Raw genomic sequence first — 14592 nt, 5'->3', positions numbered from 1 at the left:
ACTGTTTTGAACAAAGTAATCGATGCGAGGAACTTGGATGAAGACAATCGGTCAGGTGGAGCAGAGAAGGTCTCTTTGAAGAAACAGCAAAATTACTGACCTTTCAGAGCTTCAAGTCCAGCGTAGTTTCATCTGTAAATAGGCTGCGGTTTTGTCTTCGTTAACTTAGCGAAGTATTAAACTGCTAGCAAATATTAGCAGTAGCATCCCATTACTATTGTCAATCAAAATATTGAATGTAAAAGGACTACATTATTTGAGATTAGAGATGCACGGTTGGCGGATAAACCACGGATCGGGCGGATGACGTGACGAAAAATATTATTTGAATTAAAATTGGCCGTGTGGCGGTTGAACCAATCAAAAATAGGCATTGTCTGATAGAGAGATCAATAAAGGTTCATCTGTGTCGCAGAATTAGTGTTTTACGATGTTTCACTGAGAAACCCCTCACACACACACACACACACACACACACACACACACACACACACACACACACACACACACACACACACACACACACACACACACACACACACACACTAAAGGTAACAAAAAGTTTAAATTAAGTAGCCTATGGTAGCCTACCAGAATTTTTCCTCTCCAGTGTGCAATAAGAAAGTATAATACAGTGCAAGTTGACCGATGATTCATCTCCCATGTCGCATCTCGTTGCAGCACCTGGTAGGCCACTAAGCAAACCTGCAAGCTATGATCCCATCTGTCAGTATTGGAGGAGGCCTAAACGTCTCGTAGATGAGACTGCCTGGGTTATTTTGTTTCGATATTAGTTATATTTTAAAACAGCCAGTCATTGTAGTCTACCACTCGGGGGACTAGCCATTTAAAAGAGAGACGGATTATGGAGTGAGATGTTCAGAAGAACACAAGAGCTAAACTTCTACAAGCTCAATAACATCCACAGCAAAAAAAGAAGGTAAGAAAAATAGTCTATACTGTACCCATTGATTAGATCTGCAAGGCAAGAAGGCGAGTTTTGGGGTTGTTATGGACAATTAAAAATCTGAACATGCACGTTGCACTGTTGTGTGGTGAACTTTCAGCGAATTTCAGAATGAATGGAATCGGCGTTTCTTTAATATCGAGGCTCCATATTTTGTTTTTGTATGATTGTTAGGCCTGCTGGTATAAAATTAATTTCACTGTGCCTGAAAAAGACACGCTCTCTTCCCATGTCAAAATGAATGGGAGTCTTCAGAACAGGCTTGTCCTAGTCGTCAACCTGACATGACAGTGCGTAGAGTTAATTAGCCTATAATGTGAATGACTTATTTTATTCGAGCTTTCTTTCTTTTTGCAAAAAAAATAAAGTGCAATAGGCATCAATTAGAAAATAAAGTGCAATAGGCATCAATTAGTAGTAGGCTAAATAGCAGCATATTGAAATTGTGCCAAATTGCGTTTTTTATTACAATGATAAAATTGTACAGTAGCCTAGTCAGGTAAGGTGAGGTTTGCCGATGTGCGTTTTATTTAGGCTATTTATTTATTTTTGTCCCTGTGCGCCGATCAGAGACTGAGTTCACTGCTGATATTCTGGGGATACAACATAGCCAATAGGCTAGACTATTAGGGACTTTAGCCTTTAAATATCTTTGCTGCATTGGATCAGTATCCTTTCTTGGACAGGCAAGAGCTTGTTAGCCTCGTGGCTACGACGCCTTGCATCGCCCATAGACCTTAAAACAACAAGCGGATGGTGGGCGGGTGCGACTTTGAAAATTGATCAAAAACATTGGTGCGGATGGATGGTGGATGGATGATGAGTTTTGTGATGCGGTTGCGGATTAAATAATAGTACATCCGTGCATCTCTATTAGAGATGCACCAATTGACCGGCCAGGGACCGGAATCGGCCGATTTTCCTCATTATCGGCCCAGACTGGTGACCGTTTTGTTGGCAATAACGTCAGCTGCTCTCTTCAATGGCGAAGTGACACACTCCCGCCTCCTCTCACTCACTCGTATTTCTTACTTGAATATACTGTATACCCACCAGAAAAACTTTATTCTATTCCATTTATTTGTGCTGTTGTTTGAAATTTGTTCTCATTTTATTACTGTCTTTTTACTTGTTTAAAAAAAATAAATGAAAATAACATTTTGCATTTGAAGAAAAGTAGATTTTTGTCAATTATAGTTTTTTGAAAGAAAATCTGTTTTGGCAGGTCACATTTGCAGAAAAATCGGCCAATAAAATTGCAATCTGTGCATCTATAGTCATTATTATATATTAGTCATCGTAATAATGAAATAACATGTTCAATATTAAGACTTTTCTAAAAACATATTGACATAGTTCTTGTACTAATTTTGATATTTTAGGCAATTTAAAATTTGTTTAATTATATTTGTATTAAATGATGTTTTTCATCTTAGAAGGACTAAGAAAAAACTATCAACCAACACTGTCCTTATGTAATACTTTGATAAAGTTAGATCCTGTGCAAGTTCATAACAAGCTCATAACAGTGGACCTGCTGGACTGGTGAAGAAGTGACAGGTACAAGAAAAATAGCACAAAAAGTACACGCACAAGGGAGAGAAGGGGGTATGGAAAAAAGGAAAAGGGAATTGTAGGTGCAGTTCAAGAGGGAACCTTTATTTTGAACGGCCCCAGCTTAAGCATTTAGACCTTTTTTATGTGATGGTCATACAGAAAATACGGTTGTCCGTGGTTTAAAATTTGTTTTGGGTGTATGGGATGACCCGGATGAGTGTTCGATTTCCCAGCCTGAAATTGTGTCCCAGTCTGGCCCTGCAGTGCATTAAAAAAGCTCATAATGGCGAAAAAGAACTGAATTAAATTGCTTTGCATGTTAAAATAAACCCTTAAGGTTTATAAATGACAACTGCAATGCAGTGTTTATATTTGTGAGTAGGTCAGATGCATCACAGTTGAGCTCAAGCGTTTTGGCAAAAACTTGTTTTTGGTAAAGATTAGGATAATTGGAAAAATTAGAACAACGGGGCCTAAAACAAACCATGCCATTCAGTACCATTTTCAAATGGCCTTGATGTTGTAAAGTGTGCCACAGCCTGTTGGTGTTTAGTTCGGCAGCTGTTTAGTTCTGTGAAGTTCACCCATGTATTTGATACTCAGCTTTGTTTATTCTGCCTTATTTTGCAGTGTATTCTGGGATCTGTACTGCGCAGCTCCAGATCGACGGGAGACATGTGAACATTCCAGCGAGGCCAAGGCTTTCCACGACTATGTGAGTTCCTTTTTTTTCCAGCGTGGGGTTGGGATAAACCTGAAGTTTACCGCCTGTTTACAGTTAGCAGTGCTGTTCATCTTAAGCTTTGGATCGTTATTACATTTGTTATTTCTGATTCTTTTTCTATTGGCCCTTACAACATATGTGCTAAAAATATGGCCACATAGGTTATGACTTTTTAAAGGATGACTTGAATGAGGATTTTTTTTTGTGGAAATATTTGATCACAGAAAATGTTGTAATATCTACAAATATTAGCATATGGTACACGTGTGGTAGCTTCATTGTCAGTATACTAGGATACACCTTTGTCCGGTTCCTCCGGGTTCTAATTAAGTTCTGGCACATTAACCCAGATGCTTAAAGGAATGGTTCACCCCAAAATAAAAATTAAGTCCTCATTTAATCACCCTCTTGTTGTTCCAAACCTGTATATCTTTTCAGTCAATACAGTGAAAGTCAGTGGGGTCCAATTTAGTTTGGACCACAATGTCAAAAATTCTTCTTTTGTGTTCTGCAGAAGAAAGTAAGTCATACAGGTTTGGAACAACGGAGGCGAGGGATATAGTTTTTTTTCGGGTAAACTGTCCCTTTAAAGCTGTGGGATTTGGATTTGGCTGGGCTGTCATGGGTCACTCTTGAAGGTCTGCAGACAGACCCTTTTGACCCCTTGATCTGTAGAAGACTTTTAAGTTAGTAATGGAGAACTGGAGTAGCTGGTGTGGACAACACCTGAGCTCCACCAAAAGGGTAGTTTTTTTTGTTGATGCAGCTTTCCAACTGCAAATGACTGTTAATGTGACCACAAACACTGACCCTTGCTCAACCCTTGAAGTGTTAGCGCCTGTATCTTGCCGAGTATACAGGGACCTCTTTCCCACTCTGCATGTTTTCTTTGGCAGAAATTTAGCATCAAATATAAATTGTGCAAATATCTTTTACCCGCCACATTAGCAGTTTTAAAACCTTGTGAATACACTCCAGAGGAGGATAATATGTCAAAGATTATATGAAAGTAAGTATGATTTACTGCTAACTGCTAGAACCAGAGTTTCACCTGGGCCAAATCTCGGGCCTTGAGTCACAAAAGGGATTATGCGTCTATTCTTGCTTCAGACATTTAATTTGCTGGACTTACTAGCTGTGAACAGTTACAAGTCCGTATCATCTGCCTGCTGAAGTTTCAACCAATTGGAATATGTACACGTGTGTACGGCCTCTATAAGATTAATTACATGGTTAATTAAACGCCATGCTTAATTAAGTCTGACGTGTGTTCAATTAATCTATACGCCTAATCATTTCTAACACCCAATGGACACCTGGGATTGTCGAAATGAGTGTTCTGATGACCCCCTCCTCCGCACGACTGACCACCCGTGCTCAAACTTGATGTGGCTATTGTGAAATAGGCTGTCTGCTCAGATTGACTGTTTGAAATGCTCGGCGGCCTTTTCTAAGTAAACTCTGGCTCAGTCTCCAAGCTTTGCTACTGGACCTCGGGGACTCGAGACTCGAAGCTCAGATGTCCCGCCCCCGAGTTCTAGTCTGAGGATTAATGACCGGTTTCCCCTGACCTTTAACCCTCGGCAAAGTTCAGGAGGTCAGAGCGTATCCGGCCTGTGTTGTCCCGTTTCGAATGTTAACCCAAATCTTTTCATCAGGCAATTAATCTCCATTTGGCTTCAGAATGTTGCGTCCAGCAGACCAAGTTTAGGTTTGGAGTTTTTATTAATTGGGCTAGGATGAAGTGAACACATCAAGTTCTTTTCTCAAGGGTTACTCAGCACCGTTGATCTTCCTGAGCGATTTCCCTTGGCCGTCAACTCTCCAGCCACTGGCTGGCCGCTTCTTAGAAGACCTGAGGCTATTTTATGTCTATTTTTGAGACTTTTGTAGACACCAGGCTAATGTTGTGTGAAGAGTCTTACGGTTGAGGTTGTGATGAGTTTTGGTGGTGATGGGAGTGGTGGTGATCGAGGAGGAGGAGGATGTGGCGGCGTCAGTCCCACGGGTTGCTCCAGACCTGTCTCCGTCTGATTAACTTCAGCTCTGGGATCCCTATGGACTGGCCGCCCCATCAAGCCTGCTATCTCAGGCAAGGCTGATAACAGTGCCCATTCCCCAGTGTGTCAGTGGATCAGGGGCAGAAAAACAAGCAGGTTCCCATGAGTCAAATCCGCCTCACTGTCAGCGCTGCAGTTATATTGGCTTCTCCAAGTCAGGGTTTCAGTAGTGACTAGGTTTTTGGAGTCATAAAATTAAACCTTTTTTTTTGTTTGTAAACTTTCTGGTGGTGGAATTTGGGGAGGCTGAGAGTCTTCTTTTCTTTTTGTCTACCCTCTCTGTGGCCAGTGATGGAGGTTGTGCGAGTAAGTCCTCCAGTTGGGTGAAAAGATAATGGGATATAACATGCAAATCTTGTGATCTGTGGAATCTGGTTCATAACTAATCCGAGGATTGCTATAGGATTGCGACTCGGGCAGAGCTCCCAGAAGCGGAAAGCCAGTTCCCCAGAACCAGGCCCTAACCCTAGTGCCACCAAGAAACTCTCAACACCACATTTTTACCATCCAACCCCCTCCCCCTTTTTAACCCTTTCACACGTAAGTTTAAAATATTCTAACTGACCCCCCAGCGTGAGTTTTTCAAGGCGACCGTTATTTAGAACTTGTCACTTTAATGTTTCCATGGTGACGCGTCATTGCTTGTCACGTGGCACAGCGCAACTACAACACAGCGCTGAATGAATGATGATCTGCTTACATGTAATTTTTCCTTTTTAATTAAAAATATACACAAATGTATTAGCTATAGCATGAAAAACTGATATTCCGATTGTCAAATATGTGCAAGTGGAAGTGTTTTGTTGTTTAAACACCTTTATAACGATCACGTTAGTTGAGCTGTATGCGCAATGGGCGGCGCCATGTTAGTTTGTTTCACAGTTCAGAGAATCGGATCTGTTGGATTTACAACACGTCAATTCCTCCACTTCTCACGAAATACATGAAAGTAAGTGGCAGGTGAACTGGGAGAAGAATAGGATAAAATGTAAAGCTACTTACACAATGTGTATCTGATATGAATAAAAGTGTTGTCTTATTATAATGGAAAGGAAGAAGAATTATTGCCGCTTCCATAGACATCAGTGTGTTTTTTACAAACTCAAAATCATTGTTTTGCTAGTAATTATGTGTATTTAAGTGTCTGAAACCTAAAATAAACATTATGTGGTTGAAAACACTCAATAGTTGTGATATATGACAGCACTAGGGATGGGAATTGATAAGATTTTATCAATATCAATGCCACTAACGATTCTGCTTATCGATCCGATTCTTTAACGATTATCTTATCGATTCCTGATAGCACTGTGTGGGAAAAAGTAGTCTTTTTCGGGGGGGAAAACAAGTCGTTTTAATGCTTACACTTGACTAAGCAAACTGTACTTTTTATGTAATTTCTGTAATAAATGGAACCTTATTGTAAAGTGTTACCGATTAGTTATACACCGATTAAACGTCCCGTGAGTTCAGTGTTGGAAAGATCAGTTGTTTTAACCATTCATTAAAACGAATCGGTTCAAATGAGTCATTAGTTCGCGAATTGGACGTGTCATTATCGGACGTGTGCGCGTTGTGTGATTATCCCGCCAGTTGGGACATCCCACAAGATGTGTGTCATCACAGAAAACATTTCATCACTGGATCGTTTTTTTTCGTTTATTTGAAGTGTGATTATGTCAGCTGATGTGCGGAAGACTTTTCAGAGAAGATAAGGCAACGTATTTTAGCACAATTCACACCCAGCGGCAATTCAGGAAAAACAAATCTCCGAATGCTCCACATAAAACTTTAGTCTCCCTACCTTACCATCGTGTCGTTTATTTTGATTAATATGTGCGAGGGAGAGAGGAAGACAGCGCTTAGTTTTGAGACGGTGAAGCCTCCTTTCGCCTTGCTCCGAAGAGAGAGAGTGCGTGCGCGCGACCGGGGCTCTCTCTCTCTCTCTCTCTCTGCTCGATCAGTTTAACATGCGCCCTGTCACAAGCGCAGCGGTTCATCTACATTACCAGAGAGAGACAATTTTACTCACTGATCAAATAAGACTTTGCAGGACAAAGATTATCTTTGGACGCGGTGCTATGGTGCTTGATAAAGGACAAAAGGGACAGTTGTGAGTTCACGGTCTGTACATACTATGGCTGACTCAGAGCAGGAGCATCGATAAGAGGACTCGTTAACGTCGAGGGCATACAATATCGATGGATCGTAAAATTTAGAACCGGTTCTCGAGTGGAACCGGTTTTCGATTCCCATCCCTAGACAGCACTGAGTGCGTCTGTCTCTGGCTCGGCGCCAGTCAACGCGCGAAAGCACGTTTGAATTTAGCAGTTGATCACGTGAAGCACTGACCATTCTAATCACACTTGTGTGATCGTACGCTCCAGGGACCAGCCAAGACTGATCACACCGGTGTGATCGTACGTGTGAAAGGGTTAAACTTATAGACAAGCTATTGATTGCTGCCCCCAGTTATAGATCTGAAATCATAATTTAGTCCAAATATGATGGTCTTTTACTTAAGGCGAGACACTACAGGTGAATAGGTTAAAATTGTTAACTAGCAGATATCACCATGAAACTTTCCCAGTTGATTACCTACATTAAGATGAGAGAAAATGTATTACTAGTTTTCTGTAATTTAATGTTTAAATATGCAAATTATGCATTATCTAATTAAATATGTGCTAATATGAGTATTAAATCTGAGTATTGGTCAAAGCCAGGTTCAAAATTATTTTTTCATTGTGTTCACATATTAGACTGGAAAAAAATTACAGAGGGATCTATGGATATCAACTTTTGTTATCCTGTAAATAATAATATACTATCAATAGCCTTAAAAAAATGATTTTCGCCATGTTTTTTGGAATAAAATGTTATATAAATCAGGCTAGGAATAATATATTTACAAATACCTCTGTAAATATCTTCATAATATTACTAGGTACTAGACTGGAAAGTTTGGTGTATACAGGTGCTACTGAAGTGAATATTTCGGACTTGGAGTATGAGAGAAAAGTCATTTTGAGAAAATGGCCTTTAAAGATTTATATTGTACAACGAGATTGATTATTTAGAGTTAAATCCCCCCTTTTACTTTCACGATTGGTTGCTGATAAAAAGGAAATTACCATATTTGGATCCGACAGCATTGTTCAGGAGAGATAGAGAGAGCCTTCTAACGGTGTGTGTAATGACAGGGTGCCGGCAGCGATCGCGGAGCAGCGGGATGATTTAGAACGCCAACTTTTGTTGAATTTAGGCGAAATCTACAGACGCAAACGGACAAAGTGTAGTAAAATAAAGACAAATGTGTATTTCTGACTTTTTTTTCACCAAAAGTCTGAAAGAAGACATGTTATTGAAGACAAATATCCCAAAATCTCAAAATTGACCAGTGAAAAAACAACAACTATGTTTTTGCCTGCTGTGTCTCGCCTTAATAGAAACAAAGTAAAAGAGAAAGCAGGGTATAGTGGTATGCAAGGTCAATGTACCTGCTTGCTACACACTTCCTAAAACTCCCACAGAAGCCTGTCTCCTGGCTGAGCCTTTGTCTAAACCTCTGTATTTAGTTACACAAGCAGAAAGATTTGCATATTTGTCATGTAATATTGCATGTGGGGTTGCTTGTAAACTGAGGACTTCAAAACAATATTGTTCTGATGAGTGATTTAAAAGATTGTATCACTTATTTTCAGGATCTTTTTACAGTCCAAGCTGTGGTCTAATAGTTAGCGCATGTACTGTGACAGATGAGAGAGTGCCTTTTTTATCGGTTTCATCTGGATGGTAACCTTGGTTCTGCGAAAAGTCTAGTTATGTTCACAAGGAACATTTACACAGTTTATTTGGAGTTCTTCAGGAACTCTACCTCAAGTATTTCACAAAACAAGCCTTACCTTTTATTTGAGTAGGTTTTAACATAAATGTATCTGTATGAGTTGATATTGAAATGCGTATTTGCCGGCATTAGATATATTTTTTAATTGTGCGTGTTATTACATTTAAAAATTTGACATTTATATTACTTTTGTTTTAATAGTATGCTCACTTAAAGTTATTATTTTAAATGATGATAATAGCACTGATAAATGTAATCTTTTGCAAATTCAAATTTTTCCTACTGTACAATTTATTGACAAATTAACTATCCAAAAACAGTCAATATATATTTCCAAAATAGACAGATACTAATTAATAATGGTACTACAGTGTTTCCCCTACGATGTATTTTGCAGCGGCGTAGCGCCGCCGATGGATTTTCAGCGCCGCTGCAAAATCTTTCCATGATTAGTAATATCACGACATTCACTTCATTCACTTACACACCTAAAAACACTGAGACATGGCGACCGGCGGCGCTGCATGCAGTGGCTCTGAATCCACTTGTTAACAAGGAGGAAAGAGCCACATATGGAAATATTTTCGATTAGACTAATGTCACGTTGCCATAAGGGGCCGTTCAAATAGCACGTTTTTTGCGCGTGCAAATTCATTATTTCAAAAGCGGCCGGCGCGCTCGTTTTTCTAAGCGCGCCTCTGTTCATGGTTGCATAGCAACAACAGACGCCACGGGAGAGCAAGCGCTTGTGGAAAGGAGAAAGTGGTACGAACTGCGCTCTCCATGAAGACGAGGAAGTATCACCTACTACTCATAGTCCTGATAGTTAACGTTAAATCATATTTAATTTTTCAGATGAGTCTACTAAACTTGTTGGTGTCCTTCAGAAATCATTCTAATATGATGATACGTGATGCTCTTTTTTATTTTTTATTTTTAAAGATTCTTTGATTTAATAAAAAGTTAAAAAGAACATCATGTAATAATATTTCACTATATTAGGCTACTGTTTTTTCTGTATTTTTGATTAAATAAATGCAGGCTAGATGAGCATAAGACTTCTTGCAAAAACAAAAAATACCCCCACAATATCATTCAATTACCAGAGAGCCTTAGAGATCTTCTATAAAAAGCCCAGAAAAATTAAGTGCTCACAGATTGGGTGTGACCTTTCCCATTAAGATAAAATTTTCAATAAATTGTAAATAATCTTTTTCTGGGTTGTGCCGTTTCATTTTTCCCCTAAACAATTTCTACCAAACTGGAAATGAACACAAAAGAAAACATGAACAATCCTGTCTAAAATTATAAAATGAAGGTTTCTGTTTGTGACTGCAGTTCAAGGTACGTGCTGCAATAATCATGCCTTGAATCAGTTGATGGTATGTCATATTTGTTTTTCTCAATGTCCATTTCTATCCACAAAACTTGCCAGAAGTCATGGTTTAAGGGGTTATTTAAAAAAAAAAATCTTCCAGGGTGCATGCCCCCGGACCCCACCACGCGCGGCTTGGTAACAACATCGGGCACATAACAGCACCGCTGCTGGAAACATTTCTAGGGGAAACACTGAACTAATATATTGTGCATCCCTATCAAGAGCATGTCTTATGTAAATTCCCTTTAGCAATGGTTCAGATGAACCCAAAACTCAAAAGGCCTCCTTAAATAGATCAAGTTGCAAGCAGGGTGGGGTCGAGTGCCATGGCAACAGAGCGAGGCTGGTGGCGCGAGTGCTAATGAGCTTCACCTGCGTGCCACACCGGTCTCGAGTCTTACAGAGGAGCTCCGGAAGGATAAAAGGAGGAGTGACGACAGTGCAAGACAAGAGAGGACCAGGCCTGGATCTTATGTTTTTGAATTAAGTTTATATGTGGCAGTCGTCCGTTAAGGACTAATTAGTAGTTCAAGCAATCCGCTGACTTGTCCATTTTGAAAATACATAGTTTTGGACATCCCTAATGTCACCCACTTGCTACATCAACTGTCACACTCTGGAAGATGTCTTTCCCCATCCCATCACGTACTGACAGAAACATTGTCAGTACATTATGGAGGCCCTTTTCTTGACCCTCTGTTACAACATTTAAATTGGAACATAACGAACACCAATTTCAGCCGTCACATATGCCTACACGGCAATGACACACTTACGAGGTGGCAAAATTGGAGAGGATGGAAGGGCGACAGACAAACATGTTTTTCAATGCTGCATCTTTTGGCAGCATTTTGCGTCATTGAAAAGACGAGTGGAGGAACAGGTGGTTTATAATATCCGAGCGTTTCAAAAGTGGATAGTGAATAAGCATTGGTCATTGTCTTCGTCTTTCTTGTTTCATGAGCTTCCAGGTGGTCCTGATGACTAATGCGTGACTGTGATTTTGAATGTGAGCTACGTGCTGCTTTTCTCTTCTCAATCTGAGCTGTTCTCACTGCATCATCTGCCCCAACGTTCACCTGTCTTTTTTTTTCTCCTTTCGTATGCTCAGTTTCTGCCATTTTTCATTTGAAATCTCTCAATGTTTGTCTCTCATTTTCTTTCTCTTAATGAGATTTACCAGCTTTTTGGAAGATGACGATCAGGAATAAACCTTAAAGCACCGATCAGTGACTCACAAAGGTTTTCACTCAAAGGATTTGCTGTTGTTCACCTTCATCTTCCTCTCTGTAGATTTCCCGGCTGTAAAACACCAGGAGAAAAGCATATGTTGTATTTTGGATGCAAGTCCCCAGCATGAGATGCTAGCATGCTAGTGTCCCCTCCAAGCTTCTCTACTAGCTTCTTAACAAGATTTGCTTGGTCATGTTTTCCATGGTTATGCTGTTTCACCAAATATGTTCAAAAGTTTTTTTTTACTCATTTGACACCCGTTTTCTATCCTCAAAATCAAGCTTTTGACTTTCCTGAGCATGTTGTGTTGAAACTTGTGTTTGGGGCTTTGTTGTAGTGTGAAATGGGGATCCAGTCTATTTGTTTTGTCTAGCCATAAGATACGTCAATAGTTGATTTGACCCTTTTCACGTTTCAAAGCATCTGGATGTAGAGGGCAGGTGTGTCAGAGTTATTTATTTATTTTGAATGTCTACCACGTCTTGCTAGAATTTGACTGATGTCTGGGCGCAAGTGTCTTGTATCATCCTGAAGTGACCTGTACGTTATCCCACTTATACCACGGTTACTTGTCTCATTAGCACTGCATTCTTATTGTCCCTTGGCTTGTTGATACTGTTTTGTGTTTTTTTTCTGTGTGTTGAAGCAGTCATCGCAGTACAGTCCATGCATTTTTTTGAAGTTGCTCTGGTAAGGTGGCGTTTGCCAAGAAAATAAATGGAATTTAAATGTCATCTGTCTGGAGGAGGTGTGACCTGAACTCCGTCTGAATTCCCACAATTGCAAGTCTCCTCCCTAGTGCTGTTTTCATCTAAACTCTGCTGTTACTTTGAAGATGGCCGGCCAACCCAGAATTAGGTTCTGAGATATTCTCTTCCCACAGAAAATTTAATAAACTTCAGGCATTAAATTAATAACACTGGTGACTCTCCACAGGTCGCAGATTTTGTTGCTGCTTCACCACTGATGTGGAATTTGGCTTTTTGGTTAATGTTACGTCACTGTTATGTTTTTAAAAAATGGTTATCAATTCAGTGGAAAGCACTATTGATAAATCACATAGTTTCAGGTTTTGGCTGACAATCAATAAAATTTATCACTACCGACATAATTTGCGGTCTGAAGATTGTCAATCCACCTTTACGACATCTCTTGCATTTTGCCCACTAGTGCCAGTCGGATGGAGTGCTATTCATTGAACCGCTGAGTTTTGCCATTTATTTAACTCTACCCTGCCTTAAAATAACATTAAAACTGACCATGTATTTCTAACAGGCATCCACACAAGCAGTGTGCATATGATAGGTTGCGTGCAGAGTGTACCTTTGTAAAAGTGGGGTTTTAGCACTTAATAGCATTGCCTATAGACACAGACTATGAAGATCGATTTAAGACTCAATCTCTCTTCGGTACAAAAACACCCTCTGTGAGTTTGTTTTAATGTTGATAATATATTATACGAGTAAGTATTATAGATACCGGTGCCAAATCGATTTTTTTAGAACGGTACCGATGCCTGAACCGAAACTTAAAAAAAAAAGAGCCTCTAACTGATGGTGAATGACATTTAAATAATGGCTTTTTTATTTAAAAAAATAAAATAAAAAATTCTTAAAATTGTAGAGTAAATATATAAATGTAAGTAGTCTAAATACAAAACACAACAAATTTACATAACAAATTCACAATAAAACTTAAGCCACCTAACCCAAAAACAGCAATTTAACACTAAATCACACTACAGTACTAATAACAGCAAAGTAGTCTGTATTCTTGTTATGCTTTAAATTTTGGCATTTCTTTTAAAAATTGTTTGCATTCTCTGGCAAAATACAACACCTCTCCTGACTTATTGCATGTCCTGACCTGCACAAGGTGCAGGTCAGTTATTTTAGAACGCATCACTTTAAATGCTGTGACGCGAAACCCCTTGTGCAAGAAGAACGCCCTCATGTTTACATCTGTGACAATGAGCGCTCAGGATAAGTATGTGAAGTTCGCGGTTCCATTGTTGCAGTAAACTTGCACAACGTTCTTGAATTAATAATTTATAAGATGTACGCCGGTCTGTTATTGTTGGGACATCGACTTGACATTTACACACTAAACATGACGTGGAACAAAACAAACTGGGATAGGTTGTGCGCGTACATCGATATTGCGTACCAGCTATATACAGCGTGCTAACCTTGAAAATCCAGCTGTATTATAACAATAACTTAGCTCTACTTATTAACTAGGCATATTGTGAATTGTTAATTCCCGGTTGGCACACATTTTGCCGCCCTTACAAAAGTGCCGCTCTAGGCAATTGCCTAGTTCGCCTATATGGATGCGCCGGCCCCGCACATAATTAAAACGGTCCACAGGCTGACAGCGAAAAGCTTCTACACTAGCTAAGCTATAGTAGGCTACTTGACGTCAGTTGACAATGATGCTTTGCGTTATTTTAATAATTAATAATTATTTAGTTTTGCTCAACTTCTTCATGCATAAACTTCTTAGGTTAATAACAACCAGGAGCATTTAAAAAATGTTTTAATACATTTATTTATTTTTTGCATCTGTCAGAGAGTGCTGTAATGTCTGTATTTTTCAACAGGGGGTGCTGCAGCACATGCAGCACCCCTACTTCCCACAGCCCTGCAGCTGAGGCATTTAAGTGGCACCGAAAACTGCGTTTTTATTCGGTCCGGTTACTTACCGGTTACTTAGGTACCGGTTCCATATCGGTGCCTGGTTTCGGTACCCAATCCTAACGACTTTAAATGTGACATTGATTTTATACAACAGTTCAACTAACAAAAGGGTAATATTACGTGATAT

General features: G+C 39.6%; 2 protein-coding genes across 3 annotated transcripts in view; one reads left to right on the top strand and one right to left on the bottom strand.

Annotated features, from left to right (window-relative positions):
- The window catches only part of LOC143736071 (uncharacterized), a 795401-nt gene that overhangs the window by 623205 nt on the left and 157604 nt on the right, over positions 1–14592 (bottom strand). The gene's annotated exons all lie outside the window — the stretch shown is intronic.
- The window catches only part of ssbp4 (single stranded DNA binding protein 4), an 86979-nt gene that overhangs the window by 31613 nt on the left and 40774 nt on the right, over positions 1–14592 (top strand). For both annotated transcript variants that reach the window (XM_077226625.1, XM_077226626.1), the window contains exon 4: positions 3155–3239. In XM_077226625.1, coding sequence (XP_077082740.1) covers positions 3155–3239 — 85 coding nt within the window. The remainder of the gene's footprint in view (positions 1–3154; positions 3240–14592) is intronic.

Source organism: Siphateles boraxobius, unplaced genomic scaffold (genome assembly GCF_051911475.1).
Source record: "Siphateles boraxobius isolate OS27281-9 unplaced genomic scaffold, OSU_SipBor_1 13, whole genome shotgun sequence".
Taxonomy (NCBI): domain Eukaryota; kingdom Metazoa; phylum Chordata; class Actinopteri; order Cypriniformes; family Leuciscidae; genus Siphateles; species Siphateles boraxobius.
Note: the sequence above shows the minus strand (reverse complement) of the source record. Positions and strands in the feature narration are given on the sequence as shown.